The 17,299-nt window shown below is 42.7% G+C and overlaps 1 protein-coding gene across 2 annotated transcripts in view; it reads left to right on the forward strand.

Moving 5' to 3' along the window:
• Nucleotides 1–17,299, forward strand: part of Pitpnm3 (PITPNM family member 3) — a 105,064-nt gene that overhangs the window by 12,567 nt on the left and 75,198 nt on the right. Inside the window, exons 1-2 of one of the 2 annotated variants that reach the window (XM_045158778.1) lie at nt 3,120–3,168; nt 11,294–11,389. In XM_045158778.1, coding sequence (XP_045014713.1) covers nt 3,138–3,168; nt 11,294–11,389 — 127 coding nt within the window. In that variant the 5' untranslated portion in view covers nt 3,120–3,137. Of the gene's footprint in view, nt 1–3,119; nt 3,169–11,293; nt 11,390–17,299 lie in introns of those variants that run through there. The other variant, XM_045158777.1, reaches the window with a different exon arrangement.

Genomic DNA, 17,299 nt, shown 5'->3' on the forward strand with positions numbered 1-17,299 from the left:
TATATATTTTTGTTTGTTTGTTTGTTTGTTTTTGTTTTTCGAGATAAGGTCTCACTCTAGCCCAGGCTGACCTGGAATTCAACTATGTCATCTCAGGGTGGCCTTGAACTCATGGCAGTACTCCTACATTCTGCCTTCTGAGTGCTGGGATTAAAGGCGTGTGCCACCACGCCTGGCCTGACTCTTATGTTTTGATCCCAGTTCCATGATATACTTGCCTTTTAGTTCTATTAGCTTTTTTTCCTTTTTGGTAGCATTTGTACTTGTTTTCCATGTGGGCAATCATGTCATCTGAGCAACAAACAGGTTTGTCTCTTTCTTTCCAATCTGTATGTTTCATTTCTTTTTCTTTATTGCACTAGCTTAAACTTCCCCCACATACATTTGGAAAACAGTCCCACGTCAGTGGTTATTGTGCATTGGAATTCTCAGATATCCCTGCAGTAAATCCAAAGGCCAAGGTCACCCTCCCTTTTGTCCACCCTGGTGGGGCTCACAAGTTTCAGGGGACCTCATGAGGAGTATGGGGTAGAACTGATTTTCCATCTAAAAGTGACTCCACATAGGTGTTCCTGGTGGCCTCTGCTTTTCTGTGTCTCAGAATGTTCTCTGTCTTGGCTCCAAGCTGTGTCTATGTATACTGTATATGTATGTGGGAGTTTGTGGGGGCTAGAGCAGGAGCACTAGGCAGGTGGGCCATGTCCCTAGTACTTGACTTTGGCCTTTCCTTCCAGGAACTGGTTATGTACAGAGTAGAGAGCAGTGCCAGCCTCCTACAGGGTGCTGGGTGTGGTGAGCTGGGACCACAATAGGTTCCCCCATGGACTGCTTGAGGCTGGGGAGCTGTCCACCTCCCACTTGCTTTTTTTTTTTTTTCCCCCAAGGTAGGGTTTCACTCTAGCCCAGGCTGACCTGGAATTCACTATGCAGTCTCAGGGTGGCTTCGAACTCTCGGCGATCCTCCTACTTCTGCCTCTCAAGTGCTGGGATTAAAGGCATGCACCACCACACCTGTCTCCCACTTGCTTTTTGACACCTACTGTATGTCAGATGGACTTTTCAAATCTAAGGGTTAAATTTGGAGGGGGTTCTCTGTTCCTTGTCAGTTTCTCGTTATGTATATGTGAAAATTGAGGCAGCAACACTGTTGATAGAAGAACCCAGAGCTCTGTAGCCAAAGCCTCCACTCTAGGGAAAATGTAACCCATGTGCATGGAATTTTTACTGTATTTTATTGAAAATGGAATGATTGTAAGGTGTAGCCTTATTTGTATATATCACCAAGAAAGAATAAACAATGCCACTTAAAATCCTGATGTAGCATCACTTAAGTTACAGTCCAGTTTCAAAGATGTGCCTTAGAACTGTTTCTTCTGCCTCTTATCAAATTCAACTGTATATACAAAAGTCTTTACTGACATTTAAGTGCATATCTTCAAAAACATTTTAATGCATCTATAATGTATTTATGGAATAATTATTGTTCTTTTGATACTCACTGGATGTTAAGCATTGTACTGAACACTTGGATACATTTTGTTTAATCCTTGAATAAGTTTGCAAGGCAGGTATGGGCTACCCCCACAGTATGGATGAGGAAACTGAGGCACAGAGAGGAGAACAACTCATTTGACATCACACAGCTTCTAAGAGGCAAGTCGTGAGCTTGAATCTAGGCCTCTTAAACTTCAGAGCTGAGCTCTTAACCAACATGCTATGATATCCTTCAGCAGACTCCTTCCCCCCTCCCTTCCTCCCTCCTTTCCTTCCCTCCTTCCTTCCTTCCTTTCTTTTCTTCCTTTTTTTTTAAGATGGGTCCAGAGTGTTCTGGAATTTCCTTGTGTGTTTGTTGCTGCTTTTTTCTCTCCTAACCGTACCCCTGGGCATTTTCCCATGTCACTACAGAGCTACTTCATCCTTCCAGCATGTGCTGGGAACCCACTAGTTTTGGTATATATGGATGTAGGCAGCTCATACTGTATGGGTGGACACTGGAGTTTCTTCTGCAGCATTTGTTTTACTGGGACCCTGAGATGACCACCTATGTACCTCTGTCTTCAGGGACTTCTCTGATTATTTACTCAGGACAACTACCAGCTTGATTTTCTTCTAGTACTTCCATGGTTTTACTTTTTTTTAAATTATTGACAACTTCCATAATTATAGATAATAAACCATGATAATTCCCCCCCCCCAACACTTTCCCCTTTACAACTCTAGTCTCCATCATATCTCCTACCCCTCTCAATCAGTCTCTCTTTTCCTCTTATTGTACTGGTCTTGTGCAGGTAGAGCCAAGCATTGTAAGATCATGGATTTTCAGGGCATTTTGTATCTGAAAAAGTACATTGTCAGGAGTCCTAGCCTTCCTTTGGCTTTTATAGTCTTTCTGCCACTTCCTCTGCAATGAACTCTGAGCCTCGGAAGGTGTGATACAGATGTTTCAGTTCTGAGCACTCTTTTGTCACTTCTCAGCACCATGGTGTCTTTTGAGTCATCCCAGAGGTCACCACCATCTGAAAGAGAAGCTTCACCAACCAAAAGTAAGAGTAGCATTAATATATGGGTATGAACATTAAGAGCAGTGCTTACCGGGGCAGTTTGGTTAGTAGAGTATATGCATTTAGTCATACACCAGCAGATGTTACGCCCCTAGGGCTTTCCCTATCACAGGTTTTCAGTATCAAGCATTCCTTCCCATGGAGCAGGCCTCCAGTCCAATTAGAGAGCAGTTGGCTTTCTACATAACAGACATGACATTATTACCTTCATTGGCTCATTTGGCCTGGCTGGTCAAACTTAAGGCTTGCAGTATCCACTGTTGTTTATCTCCACTGATGACTTCTCTCTTTCCCATGGAGCTGCATGCAACATAGTTTTTTTTTTTTTTCTAGCTTTCTGTCAGTTGGTCTACACAGAGGAAGTTTTAAACTAAGCTCCAGCAAGATTTCTCAGTGACCTTGCAGCCCAAGCATGTAAAGTCTTCAGCAATAGGGTCTTACCATCTATTCTTAGTTTGGGAAACCAAGAGCTTCTGCAATGGCCTGTAATGTTTGGGGACATCTGGGACCTCCCTGGCCAGCAACTCACTGGAAGGTATTCTATCCCTGGCACTGAAAATTTTCTAGTAACAACCTATGGCTTCTGGGTGTGCCATTGTCCAAAAAGGTAGGTTTCCATATGACTTATTCATACCCTCTTAGATTTTGATTAACTCTCCCCCACCCTTCCTTTACTCAGTCTCTTCTCCTGCCCTCACTTATGCCTTTCCACCCTCAGTAATCTGTTTTTCTACTTACATATATACAATACCATCCCTTTAAGTTCTTCCCTCTCCTCCCTCCATCATAGCCCCTTTCTAGCTTACTGGCCTGAGCTACCAAGTTTTATTTCAACTCACATATGAGTGCAAACATTTGTAGCTAGGAGTCACATATGATTTATTTATTTTGGTGCTGCGGACCAAACCTAGATCCTTGCATTTACTAGAAAAGTGCTCATCCACTGAGCTAAAACCCCAATACCTAGGATACACATATGAGAGAGAACATGTGGTGCTTGGCTTTCTGGGCCTGGGTTACCTCACTAAGTATAATACTTTGTAGGTCCATCCATTTTCCTGAAAATTTCATAATTTCATTTTTTTTTTTTTTACTGCTGAATAGAACTCCATTGAATAAAAACACCACATCTTCATTATCCATTCATCAGCTGAGAGACATCTAGGCTGGTTCCATTTCCTAGCTATTGTGAATAGAGTGGCAATAAACACGGATGTGCAGGTGTCTTTAAGGTAGTGTGATGAGACCTTAAGACACGTGTCTAGAAGTGGTATAGCTGGTTCATGTGGTAAATCTATTTTTTTAGCTGTCTCAGGAACCTTCACACTGCTTTCCACCATGGCTATACCAGTTTACATTCCCACCAACAGTGTAGAAGGGTTCTTTTTTTGCATCTTTGCCAGCATTTATTGTCATTTAACTTCTTGATAATAGCCATTCTGAGAGGAGTGATATAGAATCTCAAAGTAGTTTTAATTTTCATTTTCCTGATGACTAAGGATGTAGAACATTTTTAAAAAATTATTTATTTATCTTTTTTTTATTTCAGTTTTCTGAGGTAGGGTCTTACACCAGGTCAGGCTAACCTAGAATTCACTATGTAGTCTCAGGGTGGCCTCGAACTCTTGGTGATCCTCCTACCTCTGCCTCCCAAGTGCTGGGATTCAGGTGTGCACCACCACACCTGGCTTATTTATCTTTTAATTTTATTTATTTTAGAGAGAGAAAGAGAGAGGGAGAGAATGGGCATGCCAGGGCCTCCATCCAGTGCAAACAAACTCCAGATGCATGCACCACCTTGTGCATCTGGGTTATGTGGGACCTGGGTAATTGAACTGAGGTCCTTTGGCTTTGCATGCAAACACCTTAACCACTAAGCCATCTTTCCAGCCCTTAGATTTATTTTCTTTGTTTATTTTTATGTATTTATTTGATAGCTACAGACAGAGAGAGAAAGAGGCAGAGAGAGAGAGAGAGAGAATGGGCGCACCAGGGCCTCCAGCCACTGCAAACAAACTCCAGATGCGTGCGCCCTCTTGTGTATCTGGCTAACGTGGGTCCTGGAGAATCGAGCCTTGAACTGGCATCCTTAGGCTTCACAGGCAAGCGCTTAACCGCTAAGACATCTCTCCAGCCCTAGATTTATTTTTTTAATGACAAATTCCATAATTATAGACAATAACCTATGGTAATTCCCTCCCTCCCCTAACTTTCTCTTTGCAACTCTACTCCCCATCATGTCCCTTTCCCATCTTAATTAGTCTCTCTTTTATTTTGATATCATTATCTTTTCCTTCTATTATGATGGTCTTGTGTAGGTAGTGTCAGGAACTGGGAATTCATGGATATTCAAGCCATTTTGTGTCTAGAGGAGTGCGTTTTAAGGAGTGCTAACCTTCTTTTGGCTCTTACATTCTTTCCATCACCTCTTCTGCAGTGGACCCTGAGCCTTGGAAGGTGTGTGAGTGCTGAGTAGTCATATGTCACTTCTTCTCAGCACCATGGTGCTTTCTGAGTCATCCCAAGGTCACTGCCATCTGAAAAAAGAAGCTTCTCTAACCAAAAGTGAGAGTAACATTAATATATGGGTATGAACATTAAAAGAAGTGCTTACTGGGCAGTTTGGTGAGCATAGTATATACATTTAGCCAGATACCACCATACATTATACTCCTAGGGCTCATGACTACCTCTGTTGTAGGTTTTCAGTATTAGGCATGTATTCCCTCCCATGGAGTGAGCCTCCAGTCCAATTAGAGAGTGGTTGGTTTCCCCCATAACGGACATGCCACTATTATACCCGTTGGCTCATTTGGCCTGGATGGCCAAATTTAACGCTTGCAGTATTCACTGTTTAGTATCTTCACTGGTGATTTCTCTCTCTCCCATTGAATTGCATGAAGTGTAACGTTCTAGCTTTCTGTCAGCTGGTTTACATGGAAGAGGTTTAAAGCTCAGCTCCAGCAGGATTCCTGAGTGACCTTGCAGCCAAAGTATGTGTAGTCTTCAGCAATAGGGTCTTATCATTTATTCCTGGTGGGAAACCCAGAACTTCTGCAATGGCCTGTAATGTTTTGAGGGTATCCAGGGATTCCTTGGCCAACAAGTCACTGGGAGGTATTCCATCCCTGGAACTGAAAATGTTCTAGTAACAATCTATGGCTTCTGGGTGTGCCATTGTCCATAAAAGTAGGTTTCTATATGACTTATTTATATCCTCTTAAATTTTGATTATCCCTCTCTCTATCATTCCTTTACTCAGTCTCTTCCCCTGACCTCACTTAGGCCTATCCACCTCCAGTAATCTGTTCTTCTACTTACATATGTACAATACCATCCCTTAAGTCCTTTTTCTATTCCCTTTATATCCCCTTTCTAGCTTACTGGCTTCTGCTATTGAGTTTTATTCCAACGCAAATAGAAGTCCAATCATTTGTAGCTAGAATTCACTTATGAAAACATATGACATTTGGCTTTCTGGGCTTAGGCTACCTCCCTAAGTATAATCCTTTCTAAACACCCATTTTCGTGAATATTTCACAATTTCATTTTTCTTTACTGCTGAGTAGAGCTCCATTGTATAAATGTGCCACATCTTCATTATCCACTTATCAGTTGAGGGACATCTAGGCTGGTTCCATTTCCTAGCTATTGTGAAAAGAACAGCAATAAACATGGATATGCAAGTATCTCTAAGGTAGTGAGATGAGTCCTTAGGATATATGCCTAGGAGTACTACAGCTAGGTCATATGGTAAATCTATTTTTAGCTGTCTTAGGAACTTCCACACTGATTTCCACAATGGCTGTACCAGATTGCATTCCCCCCAACAGTCTAGAAAGGTTCCTTTTTCTGTATCCTCACCAGAATTTATTGTCATTTGTTTTCTTGATGATAGCCATTCTGAGAAGAGTGAAATGGAATTGCAAAGTAGTTTTATTTTGCGTTTCTCTGATGGCTAGGAATGTGGAACATGTTTTCAGATGTTTATACGCCATCTGTAGCTCTTCTTTTGAGAACTTTCTATTTAGTTCCATAGCCCATTTTTAATTAGGTTGTTTGATTTCTTATAATTTAGTTTTCTGAGTTCTTTGTATATCCTGAATACTAATCCTCTGTCAGATGAATAGCTGGCAAAGATTTTCTCTCATTCTGTAGGTTGCTTCTTTGCTCTATTCACAGTGTCTTTTGCTATATAAAAGTGTTGTGATTTCATGAGGTCCCAGTGTTTGATTAGTGGTTTTATTTCTTGAGCCACTGGGGTGATAGTCACAAAGCCATTCCCTATACCCGTATGTTGAAGGGTTTTCCCTACTTTTTTCTCTAGAAGTTTCAGAGTTTCAGGTCTGTTATTAAGGTCTTTGATCCATCTGGACTTAATTCTTGTGCATGGAGAGAGATAAGGAGCTAGTTTAATCCTTCTACATAGAGATATCCAGTTTTCTGAGCACCATTTGTTGAAGAGGCTATCTTTTCTCCAATGACGACTGTTGGCATTTTTGTTGAGGATCAGGTGGCTGCAGCTGCCCAGACTTACATGTGGGTCCTCTATTCTGTTCCATTTATCTAAATGCCTTTTTTGTGCCAGTACCATGCTATTTTTCTAACTATGGCTCTGTAATATAGGTTAAAATCAGGTATGGTGATACCACCAGCCTTGTATATTTTTTGCTCAAATGTTTTTGGATATTTGAGAGTTTTTTGTGCTTCCAAATGAATTTTAGAATTGTTTTTTTCTATTTCTGTGAAGAATGCCATTGGAATTAAAAAAATGTTTTATTTTTATTTATTTATTTGAGAGTGAGAGAGAGATACAGAAATAGGGAGGTAGAGAGAGAGAGAATGGGCATGCCAGGGTCTCCAGCGACTGCAAACATACTCCAAATGCATGCACCTCCTTGTGCATCTGACTTATGTGGGTCCTGGGGAGTCAAACCTGGGTCCTTTGGGTTTACAAGCAAGTGCCTTAACTGCTAAGCCATATCTCCAGCCCTGCCATTGGAATTTTGATGAGGATTGCATTAAATGTGTAGATTGCTTTTGGTAACATTGCCATTTTTACAATATTGATTCTTCCAATCCAAGAACATGGGATGTCTTTCCATTTCCTAGTGTCTTTTGCAGTGTCTCTCTTGAGTGTTTTAAAGTTTTCATTGTAGAGATCCTTCATCTCCTTGGTTAAGTTTATTCCAATGTCCTTTTTTTCTGAGGCAATTATGAATGGAAATGATTCCCTGATTTCATCCTCAGCGTGTTTGTTATTAGTATATAGGAAGGCTACTGGTTTATATGTCTTTATTTTATATCCTGCTATGTTGCTAAAAGTGTTTATCAGTTCTAACAGTTTGCTGATAGAGTCTTTAGTGTCCTTTATGTATAGAATCATGTCATCTGCAAATAATGATAACTTGATCTCTTCCTTTCCAATTTGTATCCCTTTTATGTGTGTCTCTTGCCTTCATTGCTATGGCTAAGACTTCCAGTACTATGTTAAATAAAAGTGGGGACAGTGGACACCCCTGTCTTGTTACTGATTTTAGTGGAAAAGTTTTTCCCCATTTAGTATTATGTTGGCTGTAGGTTTGTCATAAATAGCCTGTATTATGTTGAGATATGTTCCTTCTACTCCCAGTTTCTGTAGGACTTTTACCATGAAGTGATGTTGGGTTTTGTTGAATGCCTTTTCTACATCTATTGAGATGATCATGTGATTATTTTTTGTCCTTCAGTCAATTTATATAGTGTATTACATTATTGATTTGCATATATTGCACCATCCCTGAATCTCTGCGATAAAGCCTACTTGGTCAGGGTGAATGATCATTTTGGTATATTCTTGTATTCTGTTTGCCAATATCTTGTTGAGAATTTTTGCCTCTATGTTCATGAGGGAGATTGGTCTATAATTTTTTTTTCCTGTTCTGTCTTTGTCTGGTTTTGGTATCAGGTGATGCTGGGTTCATAGAAGGAGTTTGGTTGAGTCCCTTCCTTTTCTGTTTTATGGAAAAGTTTGAGAAGCATTGTTGTTAGTTCTTCTATGAAGGTTTGGTAAAATTTACCAGTGAATCCATCTGGGCCTGGACTATTATTTGATTGGGAGGTTTTTGTTTTTAATAACTGCTTGGATCTCTACACATGTTATAGGTCTATTTAAGTGGTTAATCTCATCTTGATTTAATTTTGGTATGTCATATAAATCAAGGAAATCATTTCTTTCAGATTTTTGAACTTAGTGGAGTATATGTTCTTAAAGTTTGTTCTAATGATTTTCTGAATTTCTTTGGTATCTGTTGTATGGATGCCTTTTTCATCTCTAATTTTATTAATTTGTGTCTCTTCTCTTTCTTTTTGTCAGATTTGCTAAGGGTTTATCAATCTTGTTTATCCTTTAAAAGAACCAACTCTTTGTTTCATTGGTACTTTGTAATTGTTTTTTTGTTTCTATTTCATTAATTTCTGCCCTAATCTTTATTATTTCTTCCCATCTACTGATTTTTGGTTTGCTTTGTTCTTCTTTTTCCAAGGCCTTAAGGTAGGGCATTAAGTTGTTTACTTGTGGGCTTTCTAATTTCTTAATATAGGCACTTAAAGTTATAAATTTCCCTCTTAGGACTGCTTCCATCGTGTCTCAAAGGTTTTGATATGTTGCATTCTCATTATCATTTGAATCTATGAATTTTTTGATTTTCTTCTTGATTTCCTCATTGACCCATTCATCATTTAGTAGTATATTATTTAGTTTCCATGATTTTGTGTACACTGTATAACTTTTCTTGCTGTTGACTTGTACTTTAATCCCATTGTGATCAGATACAGTGCAAGGAATTATTTAAATTTTCCTGTATTTGTTAAGGTTTGCTTTGTGTCCTAATATGTGGTCTATTTTAGAGAATGTTCCATGTGCTGCTGTAAAGAATGTGTATTGTGCAGCATTTAGATGAAATGTCCTGTATATATGTTAGGTCCATTTGTTCTATGACTATGACCTCATTTAATCCGGGTGCTTCTTTTTTTTTTTTTTTTTTTGCCAGGATGACCTGTCAATTGATAAGAGTGGGGTTTTGAAGTCACCCACTACAACTGTGTTTAGTGTTATCTGTGACCTTAATTCTAAAAGCGTTTGTTTGATATAGTTGGGAGCCCCATGTTAGGTGCATATATATTCAGTATTGTAATGTCCTCCTGTTGGAGTGTGCATTTAAGCAATATAAAGTGACATTTTTTTTAATCTTTCCTAACTAATGTTGGTTTGAATTCTATCCTGTCAGATATTAGGATGGCTACACCAGCTTGTTTTCTAGGCCCCTTTGCTTAAAGTATTGTTTTCCAACCTTTCACTCCAAAGTAGTGTTCATCTTTTATGGAAAAGTGAGTTTCTTGGAGGCAACAAATAGAAAGATCCTGCTTTTTAACCCAGTCTGCAAACCTGTGTCTTTTGGTTGGGGCATTGAAGCTGTTGATTTTAAGAGTTATTATTCAAAGGTGTATATTTTTTCTTGCCATTCTTCTTGTTTTGTAGTTCTGGTTTTTCCTTTACCCTCTTGTATTTACTATTATTTGAGTGTGGTCTATTTTTTCCTGGTTCCTTATATATGTGCTTTTCTTTCTCTTCCACATGGAGGAGGTTTTAATTTTTATAATTAGGTTTGACTCTATCTTCAGTCACCAGCATTTCACACATCCAGTAGGTGTGCAAAGGTTTCATAGGTATGAGGGTGCTGCGTAAACCTCAGAATGCTCAGTAGACAGAACCAGAGAATGGGGGGCTTGCTTCTAGCACCGACTGTGCACCTGGCCTTGGTCCCAGGGCAGGAGGTGTGATGGAGCAGAGTTCAGAGCAGGAGGCCACTCTGTGCTTCTGTAGGCTCAGGAGGATCTTTAGCTTTGCACCCTGCAGCCATCATTTCTGAGCCTTCTGATACCCAGATACCAAATACACAGTAGTTCTGATCTTAACCATCTGAAGTTTGATCATTATCATCATTTGTAGAGGGGGAAACTGAGGCTGCGGGTGGAAAGTGAAAATGACCTTGCAGCTGCTAGTGGTAGAAACAGGGCAGAGTTGATACTCAAGTCTTCTTGAACTTGGGCTTGGACTTGTTTTCTCTCTGTTGGAGACTGAGTCCTGATCTGGCCTGCCCATCCTGTGTGTGGGTGACATTACTGGTGTTATCAAGACATCTGGTTTCACCTCCTCTACCCTCTTGTAGTTGGTCAAGGTCATATGACTTGCCTTGGCAGTGAAAAGAGGACAGAACATGTCATTTCTGGGCAGAGGTATTTAAGACTGGACCTGGTTTTCTATGCTCTTCTCCCTTGCTTTGCTAGACCTTGGAATCTCATTTTGTGTTGTCATAAGGAGGTGGCTCCTTTGAATGAGCACAATGACCAGAGGCCCCTCTGGCCCATGTGAGTGGGCAGCAAACTGGTATTGCTATAAGCAACTGGGGTAATCTTAAAGCAGCTCAGTTTATCTTATGCCAACTGATACACTGTGTCCTTGGCCAAGTCTCTTAGCTACCTCCAACTCTTGTCCTGTGGAGCTTCCTTAGAGAGGGTTTCAGGCTTACATGAAGGCACCACAGTGGGAAGGGTTAGTCTGGCCTGGGGCTGCAGAGGAAGAGGGCACAGATGTGGGTGTATGGCTGACCCTTGTGCAGAAGGTCTGAGACTGCCTCTGTCATATTGGACAACCGCTTAGTCTTGATTAACATGTGTGTTCACCTTGGCAGGTGGCCCTTCCCCGGGCGGCGGCACCCCCTGGCACCTTCGGAATGTTCTTAGTGACTCAGTGGAGAGCTCAGATGATGAATTCTTTGATGCTAGAGGTGAGTAAACTCCATGCCCACACCACTGGCTGGGTACTCTTTCTAGTGGCCCAAGAAAAGGATCACTTCTGGGGGTTAGTATTCCTTTCCCCTCAGACTTGCCCTTTGACACCCTATACTCATCCAGGTGGCGAGAGCAGGGGCTCAGTACCCATCTGTTTACTCTTTGAAGTTTTACCAACCCACACCCATGTGCGTGGAGCTGGGCTTGGTGTTTGGGTTACTGTGGAACATGGTGGGCATGGCCACTGCTCTCATCAGCTTCCAGTCTAGCACATGAGGTAAATGCTGCTAAAGACACCGAGGAAAATGCAGTCACTGATGGGGACTGATGTCATCAAGCAAAACGTAGCAGCTTATATGTGAGAGGATAAGGTCGGGCCGTCTGATTTGGTATAGGTGAGGTGTTCTTTCTGCAGAGCCAAGAAAGAAGAGCTGGCTAGGTGAGGGGCATTCCAGATACAAAAGACAGGAAGCATGGTAGCTCTGGACTAAGAAAACTTGAAGAACATTTCAGGCTTTGAAAGAAAGCCTATGTGGCAGGGTGGTGATACCCCAGGGGCTGGGATGCCTATGGTCTGTAGGTGACTTCTAAGATTGGCCTTATAGATGTAACGAGAGCCAGAGAGTTACAGTGGCCACTGGGGATGCTCATAGGTGCCATGGTGCATGGTGAGCATCAAAATAGTAACTAAAGGGACACCAAGTGATATTTCAGGCAGAAAATGCATGCACCAGCAAAGGCTCAGAGGTATGAGCATGCCAGACAGATACCAGGGGAGTGGGAGGTGAGTCAGCCTGAAAATCAGGAGGGAAGACACAGTAGCCATGCTCAGCTGGGTTGGGAAAAGGCAGTCAGCAGCACCAATGGTCTGCTCCCCAGCCAGCCTGCTTGGAAAGTCTTGGCTCTGTTGGAAGTCACCATAGTCAGTGTGTTGACTTATGTTTGAGAAGGTTCCAGGCAAACAAGGTCTTCAAGATGATGTGCTAGGTGAGATCTGGATTCAGAGAAGGACAGTGGAGACATGGTCTCAACATCCCCTTAACTTGTTCTCTGGTCTAAAGCAGCTCTTTTCCTTCCCCTGGCCTTAGTTTCCCTATCCTTATCAGCACTATGCAAATGGTGAATACCAATTTGGGTGAATTTTAGAGAAGTGTAGCTGGGTAGGAAAGCACTGTCCCTGCTGATGCCTCCCAGATCCTTGGCTCTGGGAAGAGAACCTCCTCCCCATCAACAGCCTTAAACTATCCCATTGGGGGTTCATGTCCTGTCTCCCTCCCTGTCTGGTTGCTCATGGCCATTTCTCCATACAACTGCCATTGTGTAGCACAACTACTACGTATTTTGTGGTTTTGTTTTATTTTTCAAGGTAGGGTCTCATTCCAGCTCAAGCTGACCTAGAATTCACAATGTAGTCTCAGGGTGGCATCAAAGTCATGGTGATCCTCCTACCTCTGGCTCCCGCGTGCTGGGATTAAAGGTGTGTGCCACCATGCCCAGCTTAACTACTATGTCTTGATGGACAAGAGAGTTTCATTTTGATATTTCTGCAGTTCATCAGGGCTCTGTGTCCCCAGGCAAGATGATGGTTTGCTGCAGGAGGCAGGTGTATCTGTTGACCCCTGGTCAGTGCTCCCTCTTGTAACCTGCTCATATGTTCTTGCATGTCCAGCAGCTGTGAGTCCTTCCTGCTCCCCTCTCTGGGGACTGTCGTCTTCCTCAGCTACCCTTCCTTCCCATGTTTGTCTTCTCCTCTGCCATCTCAGTGAACTTGGCCTTTTTTAAAATAGTTTTTTTTTGGTTTTTCTTTAATTTACTTTTATTATTTATTTATTTGCAAGGAGAGAGAGAGAGAAGAGAGACAGAGAGAATGGGCATACCATGGCCTATAGCCACTGCAAACAAACTCCAGACGCATGTGCCCCTTGTGCATCTGGCTTATGTGGGTCCTGGAGAATCAAATCTGGGTCCTTAGACTTTGCTGTCATATGCCTTAACCACTAAGTCATCTCTGCAGCCCTTGGCCTTTCTTCTCAGTTGCCCCACCTGCTCTTCCTTCCCTGTGTCTCACCACCACCTTCTTTTCTTTTTCTCTGCTACTCTCCCAGTATCCTTCTAGGGTGTGACCTCAAACTCAGACTATCTTTAATCTAGGAGGCCCCTTAATTTTTTTTTTTTTGAGGTAGGGTTTTACCCTAGCCCAGGCTGACCTGGAACTCCCTATGTAGTCTCAGGGTGGTCCTGAACTCATGGCGATCCTCCTGAGTGCTAGAATTAAAGGTGTGCACCACCATACCCAGCTCCCTTAAGATCTTTGAGTCCAATATTTCCACCTTATTTTATAAGTGGGAAACTGAGGCTAGGGAAACTTGGGTAAGACCACACATACCAAACCAGGGGCTACGATTCTACTTCATTTGCTCCCTTCTTCAAGAAGTGCTTAACTGGGCATCTAACTGCCCAGTGCCAGGCACCATCCTCTGTGTACAGGAGCAGACCACCCCACCCCAATCCTTATGGTTTTGTGGTGGTGGGTGGCAGGTGGCAAGTGGAAGACAATGCACAAATAAGGTGGATTGAGAATTGCCATAAACAAAGCAGCATGAGGGAACATTTACCTCTCGAAAGAAGCTATATGAATGGTAAACAATCACATGAAAAGTTGCTTAATGTTACCAGTCATCAAGGAAATGCAAGTGAAAACTGCCAAGATCCTGGCAGGTACCTATTAGAATAGCTTATTAAAATGACTGACCTGGGCTGGAGGGAAGGCTCAGTGGTCAGGATGCTTTCATGTGAAGATTGACAGCCCTGGTTTGATTCCCCAGTACCCACATAAAGCCAGATGCACAAAGTGGTGTGTGTGTCTGGAGCTGGTTTGCATTGGCTGGAAGCCCTGGCACATCCATTCTTTCTTTCTACCTGTCTCTCTCAAATAAATAAATAAAAACACTTTTTAAAAAAGTGACTGACAGATTGGAGGGATTGCTTAGTGGTTAAGGCATTTGCCTGCAAAGCCAAAGGACCCAGGTTCAATTTCCCCAGACCCATGTTAGCCAGATGCACAAGGAAGTGCACACGTTTGGAGTTTTTTTTTTTTTGCAGTGGCTAGAGAATCTGATGTAGCCATTCTCTCTCTCTTTCTCTCCCTCCCTTCCTTCTTCTTTTCCTCTTTCTCTGTCAAATAAAAATAAAATATTTTAAAAAAGACTGACTGAAGCCAGGTATGGTGGTGCATACTTTTAACCCCAATACTCATGAGGCAGAGGTAGGTGGATCGCTGTGTTTGAGGCCACCCTGAGACTACACAGTGAGTCTGAACTAGAGACCCTACCTTGAAAAGCCAAAATAAAACAAAACAAACAAAACACACAAAAAAAAACCAAAAACAAAAAACCCTCCCCAAACCAAAAACGGCTATGACTACCTGAATGTGGAAGAACTGGACCTTTCAAGCTGTGCTGGTGATAATGCAAAAGTTTGAAAATGATGACAAGCATGAGAGAAAGGCGGGGCGACCGCTGGGCGGTGGAGAGAAGGGCGGGGCCACCGCTGGGCCGTGGAGCGCCTGCGCAGCACGCGCCGGCCCTGACTCTGCTCGAAGGCACTTACTTCAGACGAGAACTGGTGCTAGCTTTCTTTATTCTAGCCCCAAAATGAAAACACTCAAATGCCATCAGTGAGTGAACAGATAAACAAAGTGTGCTTTAGGAAAAAGGAATAAACTGAGGTGTGCAGCACTGTGGAAATTCTTAATAGTCTAAGAGAACAATGTCAGACTGAAACAGCACTGTATGATCCCATTGACATAAGACTAGGAAATACCATCCACTGTAGGGACAGGAGCAGATGAGGGGTCTCTTAGAGTTCAGGAAGGGGATGATGGGTTTGTGGACAGTGTCTTGAAGGGGCGATTACTGGTATTTGCATATACCAAAACATCACATTGTGCTTTTTTATATTTTATTTTATTTATTTTAAAGAAAGAGGGGGGAGAAAGAGAGAGAGGAAGCAGCAGAGAGAGAGAGAATGGGTGCACCAGGGCCTCCAGCCACTGCAAATGAACTCTAGACACATGTGTCACCTTGTGCATCTCCTTATGTGGGTTCTGGGGAATGGAACCTGGGTCCTTAGGCTTCAGAGGCAAGAGCCTTAACCACTAAGCTATCTCTCTATCCTGCATTGTGCTTTTTAAATATAAACAGTTTAGCCAGGCATGGTGGTGCACGCTTTTAGTCCCAGTGCTCAGGAGGCAGAGGTAGGAGAATCACCGTGAGTTCAAGGCCACCCTGAGACTACATAGTGAATTCCAGGTCAGCCTGGGCTAGAGTGATAAATATAAACAGTTCAGTTTGCATCAAGTATACATGAGTAAGACTGTTAAAAAATGGAGGTTTATTCTCCATAAAATACAAGGGAACGTGAGCAAGTGGCTGGGAAGGAGGTCCCCAAAAGATAGGGCCCTGAGCCAAAAACTGAATAACTCCAGGACAGCCATGTGTGGAGCTGGTGGAAGAGTGTTCTGGATAGTGGGAACAGCTGGCATAGAGCATTGCCAGGAGGAATGAAATTGGCATTTTAAAATATTTTTTTCAGGGCCTCTAGCCACTGCAAACACACTCCAAATGCATGCACCCCCTTGTACATCTGACTTATGTGGGACCTGGGAAATTGAACCAGGGTCCTTAGGCTTTGCAGGCAAATGCCTTAACCACTAAGCCATTTCCCCAGCCCTTAAAATATTTTTATTTATTTACAAGCAGAGATACAGAATGAGGGGGGATGGGTGCACCAGGGCTTCTTGCCACTGCAAATGAACTCTAAATGGATGCACCACTTTGTGCATCTGGCTTTATGTAGGTACTGGGGAATTGACCCCAGGCTGTCAGGCTTTGTATGCAAATGCCTTTAAGTGCTGAACCTTTTCTCCAGGCCAAAATTAGCATTTTTTAGATTTTAGCATTTTTATTCACAACTTTCATATATGTACATAATGTATTTTGATCATAATCTTCTCCCATATGCTCCTCCCATCCTTTGGCTTTGGGCAAGGCATGGAGGCTGGTGAGCAAGAAGAGCCGCTTGGTGCTGCCGCCCCACTGTGCTCCAGACTCAGCCCAGGAGCCTTGTCTACAGGAGTCTTCCCTGTGTGCTCAGGTTGGCTCTGGGTGCCCGTATCTGTGCCCCAGGCAGCCAGAGATACAAACACAGAATCTCTAGTATGAGATAAGACTTGCCAAATGGAACCAGGCCTGGACCTTGAGTAACTGCACTGGCCATTGTGAGTAATGAAGGCTGCTGGCCGATGGGCAGCCTGGTTGGAAAACATGGGTAAGAAGAGTTTAGAAGGCCAGGTAGAAGACAGCCCAGGTTTTACAGGGTTCTGGCCATGAAAGGCTAAGTCCCGAGGAGCATTTTGCAGAATGTTGAGGCTAGACTACCTTGAAGCCTCTCTGCAGCTCTGAATACTTTGTGGGGCACTGAAGCAGGCTTGCCAGCCCTATTGTTTGTAAATAATCCAGGTCCATTCCTTCACTCTGATGGGAATACTTGTTTTCTTTTGGTTCTCCTCCCCAGCATCCAAGTAATGACTCCTCCCTTGTGAATATGCACAAACAAGCTGGGCTTAACCACTGCATGGCCAGCCACAGGAGAGGCTGGCAGTGGTGGAGCCTGGTTATGCTCTGGCTCTGAGGAGCTTCACCAAGAGCAAAGCACAGGGGAGGGGAATTCTCCAGCTTGAGGACCTTCTGTCCTTTGTCCATGTTGTGTATTATCTGTTCTCCATCTTCTGGTAGTTAGGGTTGGCCGGTCCTTTCTACCCACCAGGTCGGAGGCTGAGGTCTGTGGAGTTGGATGCCAGACTAGACAATCTGTTCATACCTCTAGCTCCCTGGTTTCCATAGAAA

The sequence above is a fragment of the Jaculus jaculus genome, chromosome 9 (assembly GCF_020740685.1).
Source record: "Jaculus jaculus isolate mJacJac1 chromosome 9, mJacJac1.mat.Y.cur, whole genome shotgun sequence".
NCBI classification, from domain to species: Eukaryota; Metazoa; Chordata; class Mammalia; order Rodentia; family Dipodidae; genus Jaculus; species Jaculus jaculus.